The sequence below is a fragment of the Hipposideros armiger genome, unplaced genomic scaffold (assembly GCF_001890085.2).
Source record: "Hipposideros armiger isolate ML-2016 unplaced genomic scaffold, ASM189008v1 scaffold_273, whole genome shotgun sequence".
Classification (NCBI taxonomy): Eukaryota; Metazoa; Chordata; class Mammalia; order Chiroptera; family Hipposideridae; genus Hipposideros; species Hipposideros armiger.
The window spans coordinates 701,587-719,019 of NW_017731623.1; the positions used below are offsets into that span (position 1 = coordinate 701,587).

A 17,433-nucleotide genomic window follows, 5' to 3' on the forward strand; every position below is an offset into this window, starting at 1 on the left:
AATCAAGTCTGTGGTACTTCCTAGCTCTAGAAGTCACTTGGAAAATATCATGGAGGGCCTGAGATTCTAGTACTATGTTTGCACGTTTCCAACAACGTGGGAACTTTTTAAGCTGCCATTTAAGGATGACTGTAACTCAAATGTAATAGCAGATAACCCTCTGAATGCTTTCTTGACCATAAGACAGTTTGGCTTTTACCCAAACACCAAACAGGTTAACACTGTGAGGTTCCAAATTATTTACATATGATAGGCCATGCTTACTTACACTCAATAACTTAGCTCATGAGTCAAGGAAATCATATATTATTCCTTCTAAGAGCCAGTCAAGTCCCTGTATGCAGGAGTTCAAGGAAGTGAGCTGAGAAGTCCACACAGCGACATGTCCTGTTGTCCCTGTGTCCCCTAGGCAGCTCTGATGACCTAATGAACTTCCACCCAGACCACACCAGGACTTATGTCCATTGTTAGGACATCTCCCGTGTCTCTTTATAGGGATAGAAATCCTGGGAATGGGAAGTAGGCTGGCTGAGAAGTGAGGTTAAGACAGGCCTGATATAAAACAGACTAGAAACAGAGCTTCAACAATCTCTGATCTCTGTAGAGGGGCATCACATTGAACTAGGGCAGAGTTAGGTAGGTCCAGAATCAGGGGGTAATGGGAACACAGAGAAAAGGAAAAGATCACCCATGGAAATTCCTTGTCTTCCCATAAAGCACATTGTATGTGGCTGCAAGAAGACAAGGTGCTATAGTAATTGTTATACAGGAACAAGTTTAAGAAATGCTGAGCTAGTCTAGTGGAAGGGAGAAAAGACAAGTCTATCTACTTATATTTTGGTATGAAAGCCCTTCTTCCTCTAAGATGATTGTGAGATCCCAGTTGGAAATGAAGGAGAGAAGGGGAATTTGAAAGTGTTGCTTGCCTGCAGGGCTCACTCCATTTGTTCTAATGCTAAGCCTGTATGGCATTAATAAAATAATTTTAAATAATACATATGTATACATATGCTTACTGTTGTGAGAATTAAATGAGGCAGCAGAGTCACATAGTGGAGCTAAGATCGGTGCATTACTTGACAAGTGTGATGCACCTCCACTGCACCAATATTCAAAGTGAATGCATCCTCTAGGCTCCAGAAACACATGATAAATCAATTCATTGATGCCTAATATCTAAAACTATATGTAGAGAGGCTTGCCTTTTAAACCATGTGACGTGGGTGTGAATTTCCAGTAGGGGACTTGACAACACAGCCCAATCTGTTCCCACGCCTTTGGGATGAAGATGGAACTTTTAGAGTACTTGCAAAGATGCTGTCCTTGGTGTCTAGAGAAGCAGACCATGGGCTGCTACAGGATGCAGCAGAGATGGCAGCAACGTGAAACTTGTGCATTTATTAAAATGAGTTTGAATTGACATTAAAAGAACTGCTGTCAAAATTCAGTACAGTCTCCTAACTTGCTCCTAATAGGTATGGCTGCAAGTTCTTCCCTGGGACATTTTCCTTTGATTTTGACAAGTGTTGACAATATTTATTAAGCACATCCTTTCAGATAGGTTTCATGCTGAAACTGCTAAACGGGTTTCAATGAGGAAGTAGATCAAGGTGGAAACAAAGGTACACAAGCAGAATTTGAAGTAGTGACTTTAAAAATATTATGGGAAGAGAAGCAAGCTCCCTTAAAGAAAATGTCATGTATGAGTAAGGTGCTGAGTTACCACGCATTGCAATCATGAATGATTCAAGCAGTGTGAGCAAGTGGGTCAGCATCAGTAGGAAAAAGGGCTTCAGGAATATTGAGCTGCTTCCTCAGAGAGAAGTGTCCAGCGCCTGGAAATGAAGTTCTCCGTATGTTGCTACTCAAAGTGTGATCTGTGAGCCCGCAGCATTGGGAACTTGTTAGCCACCCAGGAACTCAGGTCCCTCCCTGGAACTATTAAATCAGAATCTGCATTTTGACATTAAACTCAGGGGACTCACATACTCACTAAAGCTTAAGAAGCACTTTTCTGACATTAAATTAAATACACATTTTTATTTGTTCTTGGGCCTTTGCACAGGATGCTATTTCTTTTACGAACACCCTTCCCAATCCCCCTCCCTCCTGGACCACTCCTACTCTATCCTTTGAGTCTCCACTTATCAATCATCTCTTGTACCTCCCTCCTACCCTCCCTCTCCAACCTTCCTCCAACGCCCCATGCGTGCTCAAAAACACACTCTTCCCTCTCCCCCACCGCCACATGTCCATCCTCACCCTAACCCAAGAACTGAGATGGACACTTTGTATGTTTCAACAGCACCCTGAACCGTGTCCGGTTTTAGCAATTGGCACATAATTTTGTAATATTTGTCTGTCTCTCCCGGTAGGCTGTGAGTACTAAAAGCGCAGGGACCCTTGAGGATCTTAGAACAGTACTAAGCAGTGATGGATTCGTGTATATTAGTGCTATTGGTTCTTAACTTTCTGAGCATCCTGGTTGACCTGAGAAGATTATGCATAAAAGTGTGTTTGAATTCAATGCTCAGTTTTCTGCAGTGGTGACAGATGGTGGGATGAGCCGTATCTGAGAACATAATTTAAGGAATTTACCTGAATAGTTCTAATGAAGAAGAATCCGGATGCTATTGTTGCTAACGAGTCAAGTACACACAGTGTAAAGTTCGACAATTTTAACATATTAAAAGAGATAATATTTGTTCTTCTCCCTCCCTTAAAGAGTCCTTTTAATAAGATGTAGTAATTACCATAGATTTGAATGTCTCAGTCCTATTAAGAAGATCTACTCTTGAGCTTTAGTCTAAATCCCTTAATCGCAACACTGGGGGAAAAAAAAAAAAAAGCTCACATCTATCAGAAGAGATCTTGAGCAAGGAATTGAATTACCCTGTATATCATTCATTCATTTAATGATATATTCCAACCAAGAACCGAGAGGATTTAAAAATGCACCTTCTCATGGTTCAAAAGAAAAGTTTGATATAGTGAATGTCCTTATTTTATCCTCAGCTAAAGGGGTTAACTTGTTACATGAAGCCCAGAGGTTTAGATCAGTCTTTCAAAAACTGATTTGTTTTAAAAATCATGTGATGTGTTAGTATCTCTTACCTTCATCTCCTAATCAGTCTATTGACAAAGACTCTCTCCTTGACCAAACTTCAGTCAGACTCCTCTGAGCTTTCTCTTCAATGAGATCTTGATCTTGATTGACGTGGCCTGAAGGGCCCAGTTTTAGCAAAGATTCCTGCTAAGTCAGTTTAGCAAGAATCCCCACACTCTTGATAGCTGCCTCAATTCCTTAACCATCACCCTTGATATCTGAGTCCTGGATCAGCTTTTAGCAAGCATCCTTTTAGGCCATTTTAGCAAGGATTACCCTACCACTGGTATTTCCTCTTAGTAATTTTCCATCCATTAGGCCCCTCACTCTGCCCAGTGGCTATAAATCCCCACTTAGCCCTGTTGTATTTGGAGTTGAGCTAGTTATATGCTGACATCTATCTCCCCTGCTACAGTAGCTCAAATAAAATTTGGCTTGCATTTTTAACAAGTGCGTTGGTACAAAAGTTTTCTTTTACACGGTGTACTCATTTGGTCCTTCTCTGGTTTATCTCCTAGGTAAGAAGTAAGACATTGACTTTTTTTTTTCTTTCCACTTTTATACTCATGTTTTTCTTTTCTAGGTTGGAGACATCAGAAAGTGATTTTCTAATGTCAACCATGCAAATATATCATCAGCTCATCAGTGGCTGAAAGACTTACACGTCCTCTTTAATTCTGTAAGATTTTAGTAAGCTTTTCAGAAGAAACAACTATCCAAACCTTGAAAATATTTAGAAACCATAATTACATGCACTATTGCAATATTTAAAGGCAGCTGAATAACTGTAGCATGGTGAATTCCAGACTTTTCGATCTCCTGGACCAGGAAAATAACAATAACAACAATAACATTATAAAGTGGCCAGACTTTTATTTTCCCAAGTAAGGACATTACAAAAAAAAAAAATCCCTTGCTACCTCTGCTCTCATCATAATTCTTCAAAGAAAGGACATTGTTACAATGTAACAAAAACTATGATATATTATCTAAGAATGAAGGGTATTTCTTTTTAAGAAAAGATTGTCGACAAATTTCATTATCATGTTTGTCCTCACTTCAGTGAAAATGTTGCTGTAGACCTGTTTCTGTTCTTTTTGTGAGGCACTATTAAATAACAATAGAGTATAAAAAGCTCATTCATTATTAACCATAAACAAGGGGCTCAGTCTTAGCAGAAAGAATGGCCTCAAATTAGCTGTACTTTAATTCGGTCTTAATTGTTGAAAAAAAACCTAGATGATTATAGCATTGTTACTTCATTTGGGATATAATTTATAAGCACTAATGGCTAGTAATTTCCCTATTTTGAGTGCTAGTTGTGCTGAAATCTTTTATACTGAAAAATTACATTGAATATTGTTCAGTGGAGACTTTTTCATTCAGGCAACTACCAAATCTATCAGATCTATCCAGCGAAACATAAACCCTTCGTAAGTGGACATTATGTAAATAACTAGATTATAATAGAAAACAACAATCAAATAGTAAACTTGTTAATATAAGGGTTGTACTGTAGAACAGTTATTGGTTATTCCATATATAATATGTCATATATAATATAATATAATATATAATATAATATGATATAATATAATATAATATAAATATTCATGGAATAATTGCTCTGTCAGATGCTATGCTTTGCACATCTATATATTATCTCTGGGTAAAGAAGTGATGGCAAGTAATGTCCTCATGAATTTAATCACTACCATAGGGTTTATTATTTTTGAATCTTTAAAAGCTGCTTCACAATCTCAGGCTTCACCATGACTGCAAGAAATAATTTTGAAACTATGACTCCTTGTTCAGGAAAGAGGGTCAAGTAAGAGAACATGATAACTTAGCTTTTTATTTTTTTTTTAATGAGGCTTATGGGGAAATTTTCAAGACTCAAAAATATGATTTTAAAGTAAGGAAAAAAAGTACACATCTTTCTTGCTAAGTTAAGGTTGCATGAATCTGTATATTTATACATGAAAACCATTAGATGCTTACTATTGAATTATTTCTCCCTAAGTTGCTTTACTGATTTAAAAAAAACTTTTAGGTGTATATTTGTTTGGATGATCAAAACTCACTATGGCACTAAACTCTGCTGCATCTAGACTTTAGCTCAGAATGCATGTTAACAGTAAGCACCTCAGCTCCAGACTATTCCTGTTATACCAAACCACCTAGGCAAGCACTTCACTCTGCTGTACAATCTTCTTTATATTACTTCTAACAAAAATGAGCATCGCTTAATGCAGAGCCAGTGATTAGCACTCTAGAAAGTATTTTTACACAGTCATTTAATTATACCCCTTTTAGAAATGAAAAACAAAATCAAGGATTAAAAGTTAATGTGTTATCCAAGGTTACATCACTGGTAGGTAACCAATCTGCGACTTGACTGGCTTCCCTTAATGCTACCACGTTATGTTCCACTGTAACCTCTAGCGTTCTTTCAAATCCTTTGCTTCTGTGACCACCATATATAAATGAGTCCTAATGTAGGCAAATCCCAGGGCTTTGGCATTTGAGAAAGGTTCAGGTTTTCACTCTACCACTTCCTAGCTGGATCAAATTGAACATGTTAACTCAAACTTCCCTAAACCTTCGTTTCCTCATCTGTAACATGCAGATTATAATAGAAGTTTCATCATGAAACTATTCTGGTGGTGAAATGGGGTTATCCTTGTAAAGCAGTAGCATAGTGCTGGCATAGGAAAAGCACTCAATATTAAATTAAGGAATGAGGCCATGTTAAGCCCTATAAATGTATCTGCTCTTCAGAGTTTACTTGTTAGTTTTTCAACACATTTTGATATTGGATTAAACATAATACATGCAGGCCTTTTGAAAATACTTGTTATAGTGACATTTCTCTCATCAGCTCTTAGACCTGGTTTTCTAAAATATATACAGTAAAAATTTCCATACTTATGTTGACTTGGCTATTATCATAAGTTTGTAAAATGAAGAACAATTGAGGCGTTTTTAAATCTAAGCTAACACAGAATTCATTCAGTCTAAAACAGTAAAGATGTGGCCTGTACAGGCACACAGTTTTATATCTGTCAACATGGGAATATAGTTAGATTATTGAAGCAAAGCCCCAAAGCTTCTGGAAGTCTCATCTGATCTTGGTGAAAATCTGAATGGACAGTATTTTGAGAGGAAAGTTGTATTGCTAAAACAGTGCTTAATTGGAAAAAAATTACTAAGATAATTTGAATAAATACACGAGTGATTTTCTTAAGGTAATTACACGGTATCCCTCCGTGTTTCCGTTTGCCTCCTAAATTTTCTTGGCAAACCTTTTCTTCCAGAGATACTGGAGGAAGTTTGACAGGCGTTCACAGAGAGTTACGCTTCTATGGAGTCTCTGCTTCACTTATCCCAAACATCAGATCACGTAAGTGAATTAAAGAAACGTTACTGGAGGGGGAAAAAAGGAACAGGGTCCTGGCTTGAACTATGTGTGTTGGTTATTTACATTTAAAGCCAGTTATATGAAAATGGCATAATGAAGGGAAGGGGGACTAAAAGACGAAAGATAAGAAATGTAGGGGTGTGTAAAAAATATGGGCACGTGTCATTCCGATGTGTCTGGTGATTGTTGTAGAGTATGGATTTTTAGAAATCTTTCTTGATAAATGAGTGAATGGATTTTGTGGATCTCTTAAGTTAGGAAAACTGACCTATTCTTCTGTTAATCAACCTAATGTGTGATATTTTACATGTTGCTTCTATGAGTATAAATTTATATGACTTTCATGAAAAATAATCTGAACATGCTTTTTCAAGACCCTTATTCATGCGTGCCTGTTACCTCCTAATGCCCTTTATAGGAATCTAGAGGACAGACACCAAAATAAAGACTTACGTACCGAGATATTCAACTCAATATTATTAATAGAAAAAAAATTGAAAAGAGTGTATTCACCAATCAGTACATCGATGGAGTTAGAATGCAGGCACTAAGATGGTGGCCTTCCCCCTAAAAAATGACATAGGAAAATGCCCTCGCATTGAATGAGCACGGTTGAATACAAAATATTACACTGCATAACTACAGACAGAGGTGTCAGTCCTTTCAAACATAGGATCGATCAGGTCATTTCTGTGCTTAAAACCTCGCAATAGCTCTGCATTTCCCTTGAAGTGAAACTGTTTAGTTTGTTGCCATAACTGACTGCAAGGCCCTACTTCCATGCAAGACCCCTCTGGGACCTTGTGTGCTCCCTCCCTTCCTCCACTAGGGCCACACCGGCCCCCTTGCTATTCCTAGAAAAGGGCAGGCATTCTGCAGCCGTAACACCTTCCCCAGCTGTCCCCTCTGTCTGGGATGCTCTTTGCTAGGAGACCTGCACACCTCACTTTGTCACCTCCTCCAGTCTTTCTCAAATGTCCCTTCTCCATGCCGCTTCCTATCATCATCCTATTGAGTTGCCACTCAGCCCTCCCTATCCCTGGCCTCCCAATCTTTTCTACCCTGCTCTATTTTTCTTGTGTCAGTATCATCACCTAACATTCCATAGAATGTATTTGTTTATTACTTATTATGTGTCACTCTTCCCTGCCCTTCCCCACCCTGCAGGGTATAATCTCCACAAACATGGGCATCTTGGTTAGTTTTTCATCATGCATTCCCAGTCCAAGGCCAATGCCTGGCACATAGTAGGAGCTCAGTCGATGTTTGTTGCATCGATGAGCTAATTCAAACATAAATGCCTGCACACCTTCATGTGTATAAAAACATGAAAATGTTAAGAGTTGTTTTCTTTGGATAATGGCATTATTTCTGATGCTTTCTTTCTTGTTCTTTTTTATGTTTTCTAAGTTCTCTAGACTGAGCATGGAGAGAGAGAGAGAGAGAGAGAGAGAGAGAGAGAGAGAGAGAGAGTATGCGACTTGAAAAAGATCTTTAAAATGTGTGATCTCTGTGTTGGAAATCTAGTGCTTATGAAAAAAATTGTGAATTGCAAAATTCTATTATAATGACAGCTGTAAGGAATTTCCCTGATTATTTTTTCCTTCAAAATCATATAAAATGTGAAGTCCTTGTATAGGTAACCCTTCAGTGATGAGTTCTCATGGGTTGCACCAAAGGTAACAGACAATCCAGGTGCTACAGTGAAAGTGGACCCATGTGACTGGCCGTGGTGACAAAACCAACAACCCCAGCAAATGCTGCCTGAAATCAAAGGTTAACCTCTCACGGCAACGCTTTAATGCTGCCCCAGAAGGATCATTTATCAGATAGTTGTTCCTGAGCCTACATCTTGCTTTCCTTAGATCCCTGGGGGATAAGGCTGCGGGATGATTTCATAACTGTCTATGCAGACAATGGGCACAGTGGAATTAAACTTGGACGATCCAGTGGACTGAGTGCTTCACTCACTCTAGATAATGTGACTTGACGTAGATCAAGAGCAGAAGCTCGTGGAAGCTGCTGGAAGGAGTTACTGGCACAGTTTATAACAACATCACCACACCCCAGAAACACATCCCCTCCAAGTGGCTCTTGCTGTTCTGCTCGGAAACAATGCCAATGAGAATGGCTTCATTTTTCTTAAATTACCTTAACAGTTTTGGGAATTTTATTGATCTCTTACTTGAATATATTAGATTATTTTTAAATATCTAAAGCCTCTTGGAAGTTTTTCAAGAAGAGCTAAAAAAGCACTCAGTGTTTTGGAATGGGGTTTGAAGAACAGTTCTTTAGAAAAGGGCAGGGGCCATAACCATGTCGCACATTTTGGGAAGCAGGCTAGAATTTAATGAATGGCTCTTCTAAATGTACCTGGAGTTTGTATTATTACAACTAGAGATTCTTTCCCCATAGTCCAATTAACTTCATTCCCTGTCAAAATCATTTTATGATTTTACAAAGTACAGCTTGTTAAAGGTCATTTAAAACAGAGGTATAGTTTTACATTAAAGACATTTAGCAATGAGAGTAAAAACCAGAACTGAAAACTATGTTGACCTGCACAGTGTTAGAATATTTTAAATTAGTGGCCAGCACTTGAAAACTGGAAGAATGCACTCCAAAATTCTGAGTTTTTGTCTTCTCCTAAAACACTGGTAAATCAGGTTACACTAGGTAGTAACTGGCAGACTTGGGATCCCTTTAAGTTCAGCATGCTTTGTGAGTCTGTGGCATTCATTTTCGGTACAAGTGCTGGCATGGAGAATAATTTGATTATGCGCCCTTCAAATAACAAAGGTCCCTGACATTTTAAAAATCTGCTTCGCATTTTGAAATAAAGCACTTTGGTACATAATTTTATTCAGTTTGGGAGAGATCTTTTCTGCTGTCACAGCAGAAGTTATCATAAGCTATCCACAAGCTATTTATACAACTAGCAGATAATTGGACTTATTTTCCTCTTGGAGACATTATCAGTAGAAATCACAATTTAGTAAATGTATGTCTACCTATCAATGTTACTAGGTATCAATCTCCATTTTAAGGCACACTGGTATTTCATATTGAAAGAAGAGGGTTTTACAATCTAGCTGGGGTTGAACTAAAATTGCTGGATTTTATTTCCAAATTTGTTATTTAGTTTTTGAGGTGAAAAGGAACATCTGGTTCACTACTAAACCCCCAAGATAGTTATATGCCTACCAATTAGTCCATGTCCAATAAATATGGTAGGTCCATAAACAACATATCTTAAAAAAATCTCAGTGTGTCTATTTAATTGTCAGATAAAAATAAAGACAAGGTTTTAATTCTAATTCTGTGCTTTTGTCTGTGGGAGTCTACAGTCCTGAGATGCAAATGTTAGTGAAACTAATCAGATAGCTAGAAATAATCCACTATAAGTAGAACCGTTATTTATTATTATTTTTTTTAGCCATTCTGCCACCTGTTGGCAGCTCAGAGGCAGCTCAGCTTGGGCTGTGAATCGAACCAGCGACCCTGTTGCTTTGAGCTCGCACTCTCAAGCGAGCTCTTACCCAGCTGAGCCACTTGGCCGGCCTAGAACCGTCATTTTTAAAATCAAGACAAAACTCGTGTAAATCATAATTGCAGTATTTGAAATCAGTAGAATGAACAACCACACATGAAACAAATATGGGATATGAAAATCCTAGCAGCTAATATAAATATGTCAAAATTAAAAAAATAATTTCTTATGTCACATATGAAAATATTACCATGTGCTGGAAGTCACTTTTACTAGTTTGGCCTTGGGAAAGTTGCTAATCTCCCCAAGCCTCAGTTTCTTCATCTATTAAATGGGACCAATACTATTTATTTTGCCAGATTTGTTGTTGAAGGGAGAGAATCAGTCAATAGTAACAGACACGCTTTATTGAGCACCCACTCTGCCCCGGTCCTTGTGACAGGACTGACATTTGTCACTTCAAATCCTCACAGCATCACAATAGACAAGGTGCTGTTAGCCTATTATATTCGTAAGAAGACTGACACTCAGCTTAGGAATTTGCTCAGTTGCACAGTTAATTAAGTGGCTTAACACAGGATCTGAACCCAGATGCACCTGACCCCAGCCTGTGCTTTCGCCCAGATCCCCTGCTGTCTTCATGTAGCAGTACCACTTGCTTTTGTCACATGCTAACTTCTCAAGAGCTGTTTTTCTTTAGGGTGCCCCATTTTATGGGGATAGTGGGGTTCAGAGAAGAGCAATGCAGACAAGGGGTGAGGGGCAGTATGAGGGGATGTCTCTGGCTGCTGCACCAGGTTGAATGGCTGCTCCTGTTGAGAAAAGACGGGGACGTGAGATGTTGAGAAGCATCACCAAAAGCACTGCCAGGGTCGAGGCCTCCGTGGAAATGGAACAGAAAAACACCCTCCTTCTGTGATGTCAGGGATGAGGCCAGCTCTGCCTAATTGTAAATTCCTGCCACCTGTCTAATCTTGGTGCCGAATCCCTGAATAATACCGTAGAGGCATTTAAACTAGAAGAGGCTAGCAAGACCCTGAAGGGAGGGGACACAGACAGGGTCGAATTTGACGGTAAAAATAGGTAAGGTGCACAGCACAGTCTGCGGTTTGGTGGAAATTATACCGTAAAACAGGAAGCCTGTAAAGTCAGAGTCAAAATCCGAGGGTTGGGAACCCAGGGGCTCATGGGATGCTGGAATGAAACAGGAGGCCCTGGTCATGATTTGGCCGTATAATCCCCTGGACCCCACAGCCCACAACCCACCTGGATTCCTGGGAGTGTCTCCTGGCAGGCAAGGCAGCAGAGAGGCAGGTAGGTGAGTTTGGTTCAACTACCCACATGGCTGGTGGAGAGGGTCACACCCACAGTAAAGGAGTTACAAGCACCAGCAGATGTCAGAGGAAGCAGGAGAGGAGAAGGAGAGCAGCGGGGTGGGGAAAAAACAGAAACAAAAGTTTTAGTACGATTCAAGGAGCAAGACACACTCACAGCAGGCTGTCTTGAAAAAGAACAAAATTAGGTAGATGATGAGGTTGTAATAATTAAAAAAAAAAACCCAACAACTCGGGGAGGGGTTCCAAGATTGCACATGTATTTTCAGATAGCTTCTGATTTGTGTCTTTGATTGAGCTTCACATCTTTAACGCATCAAAAGGTAACATATCTTGTAGATAAGAATTTCAGAGCCTCCCAACTGGTTTATGGGTATCTATGGATACAGAGCACACTTTGTGCTTCTCCAGCTTAATATTTTTAATATCAAGAGTAATATTGAGAATAGCAGGACAACAGATTTTTATGGACATTTATTCCAGCTTCTTTGAATGCCTTGTCATTAAGTTTTTATATAATACTTACCTGCAGATGTGCTCTAGTCCTTTTTTCAATGCAAATCAGTAATGTGTTACCTCAAGTCTTTCTCAAAGGCTATAAAGTCATTAAAACTATGAAATAAACAATAATATCAATATAGTGTATATAGGAAAAAGTAAATAAGAAGAAATCAGTGACATTTTCTTTGCATCTCCATTGCTGGTAGTCATTGGTACATGATTGGAATTTAAGAAAATTTTACTGTGTGGCTGAAGATACCAGAGAAGAACTAAGGCAGTGAAACATTGGAGATATCAAAGGAGACAGCCAGAGTGAGTGCCCTGGGGAGAGAACTAGGTGAATGAGTGAACATCTGTGGGCACATACGATCCCCAATCTGTGTCATTCACTGAGGGCTGACATTTTGGGGGGAAAGGTCTTGCGTGCTTTCTTTAAATTTAGTCCTAGAAAAATTCATATTTATTGACAGTACATAAATGATTTAAAAAAATTATTTGTCATTATGTAGTGACATATTTAACTTCCGGCGATGCTCTTTTGCTTAAAAGTTCATATTGTCTGATAATGACAAAGCTACATTAGCTTTCTTTGGTTAGCTATTGCATTGTGTATCTGTTTCCATGCTTTTTAGTATTTTCTGTCTTAAATATGTCTTACTTTCTTTGATTTTTTAAAAAAATCCAAATATTAATCTTTGCACTTTGCTTGGAGCCTCTAGTCCACTTACTTTTAATGTAACTGCTGATATATTTAAGTCCATATCTACCATTAAATTGTGCTTTCATCTTGTCCCAAGATGAAATAACTGTTCTTTAGTTTCTTTTGCCATTTGAATCAATTAAGCTTTATCATTTTTTTAGTTAAAATTTATACTCTTTTCCAATTCATTTAGTAATCCCAGAAAAGATAATATCTATATTTATCTTAACACATTCTAAGATTAATCAACATCTTTATACTCCTCCTGATAAATTCAAGAACCTTAGAACACTTTTAAGTCCAACCAACTTCTCCCAACTTGTATTACTGCCTCATATTTTAATTATTTTAACCCCCATAGGGCTTTATTAATATTGTTTTATAAAGTAAATGTTTGCTTAGACTTACTAAATATATAAAACTTCTTTCCTTCTTTCTTTCTTTAGTTATTTTTTGTATCTCAGACCTCATATCTAGGATTGCCTTTCTTCTGCCTGAAGTCAATATTCTATCATTTTCTTTAGCGAGAATTAATGCTCCCAGTTTTTGTCTGTAAGAAAATATACTTATTCTTAGAAGATATTTTCACTAAGCAGAGAATTCTAAACTGGTGATTATTTTCCTTCACACATTGATGATATCATTTCATTATCTTTGGTATCCCATTATTGCTTTTGTGAAGTCTGCTGTCAATCTAATTGTTTAGTTTTTAAATAATGTATTTTTTTTTCTGGCTGCTTTTAAGATTTTCTATCTATCTTTGATGGCCTGTTGATATTTAACTAATCTTATCAGTGCTTTAATTCTTTTAGTAAATTTTAAAATGTTTCCTTGCAATTTAGGTCATTTTCAGCAAGAGGATTGATGACAACTTTGTTATGTTACTGGAATTAAAACTCATAGGCTTTAAAAGTTAGCTGATGGTGTCAGGAAGGACACACAGAAGGAGGGAAATCATACCAGTAGGCTTAAAGGTTGAGAAAAACGTGGGTAGCACAAGGGAGATTTAATAATGTTTGTAACCAGAGGCAATGACCAATTTAGTAAGAACTGACCTATCTCCTAAAAAACTTTTCATAAAGAATTGAAGCAATTAGAAGGAAAAGGTAGTAGATAATTAAGTGATCTAAGGATATCTGGTCACTCAGACATCTCACACTATAGCAGCAAGCTATAGCAAAAAGAACAATGATAATAATTATTATATGCTACCTTTGGAAGTTAAATAACCCTGTCTTCATTTTTTATGAAGGTTAGCATATTGCTAAAATGGCCACATAGCTTATATTATTTTAAGATAGAACTGATTTCAAATCATTCGCTGAACTATACTTCAAAAAAGCATACTTGGTAGTAGATGTCTTGATTTTTAGTTTAGAACATACGGTCTTAATGTATAGCACACAATCTCTTTCATGGAAATAGGCATACTTTAGAGGAAGTTTGCCCCTACACAGTATATCAAGATATCCAGGAAAAGAAAACAGAGTATGTGAATTTATTGATAATTTTATTAAACCTTAAATTTTTGTGTTATAAATTTATTATAACAATATTTTGTCATTTTGCAGAAAAAGCTTAGGTAAGTGACTGGCATACAGAAATGAGATAAGATGTATGCCGCCTCCCTGCCAGGTCTAAATTGCTTTCCCCACAAAGCATTTTTACCTAATGGAAGTTGAGTAACACAATCCAATATCTTAGAGAGGCAGGTTGAATGACCGATTTTCTTATGACTCTTCACTTGAGTTTAGTTGGAAAAACTTAAAAATGAACAAATTTTAGAATGAGATGCAAAAATGGAGGAAAGAATCAAACAGCTACTTTCTTTTTTCTCATGAGTTCAAGCAACTAAAAAAGAAAGTAAATCAGTGAATTAATAAAAAGACAGACAAAATGCAGATCATCATATTAAGTCCTAAGCCATAATGATTAAAGACATTGAACTTGCCAAAGAAAAATATATCTGCATTTTTCCACTTCATGAAAAAAGTACATGAGCCAAGTCAACATGTAAGATATGGTCAATGTGCAAAACATACCGGGGAGATTTTATATCTGAGGCAAAATTTTTAGTTAAAAATAATAAAGTTTTAATTTGGGCAGCACTTCAGAAATTGGAATAATCAATACCACTGCCTAGATTATATCATTGCACAATGTATAGATAAACTATGTGGAAGCCGATTATCCATTTACAAGGGTCATTATTTAGCCCCCCTGAGGTGCCATTTTTCAAAATGGTTTAGCAACATTCCTTCTCTTTGTTCAAGTTCTATTTCTAATCAGAGATGGCTTTCCCGGGTACCATTAGCCATAATCAAAGTGTTCAACGGTATGTTTTCATCCAAATTAATTTCAATGATTGAGATTTCAACTGGCATAGTTGTTTAGATTGTGTTCTTAAAGCTACTTTTGCTCAATCCATTTGCTTTCAGAAGATGAAATCAAGCCTTGGAACTTGGACAAGAATCTCTATTGAAAGGTTAGCAATGAATACTTTTCCCCTCATTCAGGGCAGTAGCTATTTTTGAGAAACAAATTTGATAGAATAAAAATCCTTTGCTCCCTTGTGGCTGGCAGCCGGTGTGAGCAGCTGACCAACTACCGGCGACTGATTGCCTCACCCGGGAAGAGCACAATGACATACCAACATGGGCCAGTGAAGCAGCGTCCTCCACAACTAGACTGAAGAACAAAACAGCAATTTGTCTACCTGTCTGTTCCCCTTCCCCGATTCCCCAACGCTGTTACCCTCCCCCCAACTCCCCAATAAAATCTTAAAAAAAAAAAATCCTTTGCTCCCTTAAGGCAGATGATGAGAATCAAGTAATCAGCACACAGATTATTAAACATCTATAATCCATATGCAGCTATTCTTAATCGCAATGCAATATTATGTCACACATGAATTACAGCAACATAAGAATGTTACTCAATAAAAAGACCTTAAAATGAATGTGAGAATAAATATGCATTTCAGATTTTATTACTCCATAGATTCCCATACAGCTAAGATTCAAGAAACCCTGACTTGTTCTTGGAAACCACACGTCATCCTTTCTAGGAGAAGCAGGGCACGGAATTTTCCTGAGGCCGAGCAGATGAGCGAGGTTCATCATTATTAGGACAACACAGCCATTGGCACAGCAGGTTTATGCAGTTGCCTCATTAGATGCCACTGTGAAAAGTGAACTGAGAGCAGAAAGTGAGCAAATCCATCTAGAGAGATTATGTAAAGAGACTTCCAGGCAGCTTGGTGCCTTAAAACCGTTATTCTCTTATTTCTAAGTGTTCAAGAGTGCTGCAAACATATTTCTGAGAGAAATCCTGTGAATGTAATCTTTGGTGCAAATTTTAATTGCAAACAGACAATGATAGAACTTCTACGTGAAACAGGCAAAAAGGGGAGAACCCAGCCTCGATGTGTAGGAGCCGCTGTGAGCTGTAGCTCAGCAAGGGAACGCAGCGGGCCATCGGTTTAGTGGCCTGTCCTCGGCACTGTGGGACCGAGCGTGTCCTATATAGAAGATTGCCATGGTTGGAAATGTCTTCCCTTGTGAAAGATCAAAGTGAAGATATGCCAACTAAGAGAACACGATTCTTACCCCTCCCCTGCAAGACCTACTTTGAGATGATTACAGTATTTCTCCATACTTTCATAGTGTCTACATTGGGATTTCCCAAAGAAGCTGACATGTGCGTCTCGAATGCAGCCACATCCTGATTGTGACAACTACAAAGAGGAATCATGGAGAAGCTTTATTTATATCAGTCTTGCTGAGGTGTTCTGTATGATTGTTTCAACCGTCCTGTTCTTCTTCACTGTAGATAATGGGTTGTTGGAAAAGTCATGATGCATTTTTGCAATGAAAAATGTAGAAAAAATATGTCATGACTTTTCTGACATCCCAATAGAACGAAACGTATCCTTCCAACTAAAATTATATGCGCAAAGGCTAACATCAATCAGTCGTCCTACTTATGTATTCCAGACCTTCTGGTCACTGATCTAGATTTCCTTCTGAGCTTCTCAGTTTCTAAGGCAAGATCTTCTCGAAACATATGAGCATTTAATTTCTTGTGAAATGCTCAATTCAAATGGGATTTCTTCTGACAATGTGTGAGCCGTTCTATCAGCCACGTTGTAAGCAGAAAAAGTAGAAAGAACATAATCTTTTCTAAGCAATCATAAAACCCGAGTTGGAGTCTGCATTTTTTTTTTCAGTCTTTCAATAAATAGCTATTGAGCACCAAGCATTGTGTGAAGTGCCCAAGATCCTGCAGGGAATAAAGCAGACAAAATCCTCACCCTCACAGAGTTTATGTTATATTGGAGGAGAGAGGCGAAAAAGCAACATATGAAAGTAAATTATTTAAGAGATTAAGGAAAGTAACACTTGGACAACACTCTTGTAAAGTGAATATTTTCACATAGATTGCCTAGTTTTTTCTGCAGATAAATAATGAGAATTGGGTCAGGCAACATTAATATGTAAGTAGTTAAATTATTTTTCCAAAGTCACACAGTACATTAAAGAACAGAATGAAACAGCTTGATAATCAATAGTGCAACACCTGTTGTTCTCTTTTTCTATTTGTTTTTTTGTAGAAATTGCTTTCAGAAGAATTCTGAGTCTATTTGCCTTATTGAAGGTGCTTCTACTACTCTGGCCTATCAATATGGGGATAAAGGAGATATTATTTAGGGGAGAAGGCAGTGGAAGAAAACTAGGGAGCAGTGTATGTACCTATGGTCAGGGGTGGCCCACAGAGAACCCTGGAATTTGGGTGAATTAGGCTGTTTCATAATTGCTAGGGAAGCCTTCAGTGGAGAGGCTTGGAAATAAAACACTTAGGCTGAAATATTTTCACAGACTA

General features: G+C 37.9%; 1 protein-coding gene across 8 annotated transcripts in view; it reads right to left on the reverse strand.

Moving 5' to 3' along the window:
- SPHKAP (SPHK1 interactor, AKAP domain containing) overlaps positions 1-17,433 on the reverse strand; it is a 141,969-nt gene that overhangs the window by 108,323 nt on the left and 16,213 nt on the right. For 7 of the 8 annotated variants that reach the window (XM_019657109.1, XM_019657105.1, XM_019657104.1 and 4 more), the window contains exon 2: positions 11,284-11,362. The exons of the other annotated variant lie outside the window; for it this stretch is intronic. In XM_019657109.1, the coding sequence (XP_019512654.1) occupies positions 11,284-11,362 (79 nt within the window). The remainder of the gene's footprint in view (positions 1-11,283; positions 11,363-17,433) is intronic. 8 annotated transcript variants of the gene reach the window in all.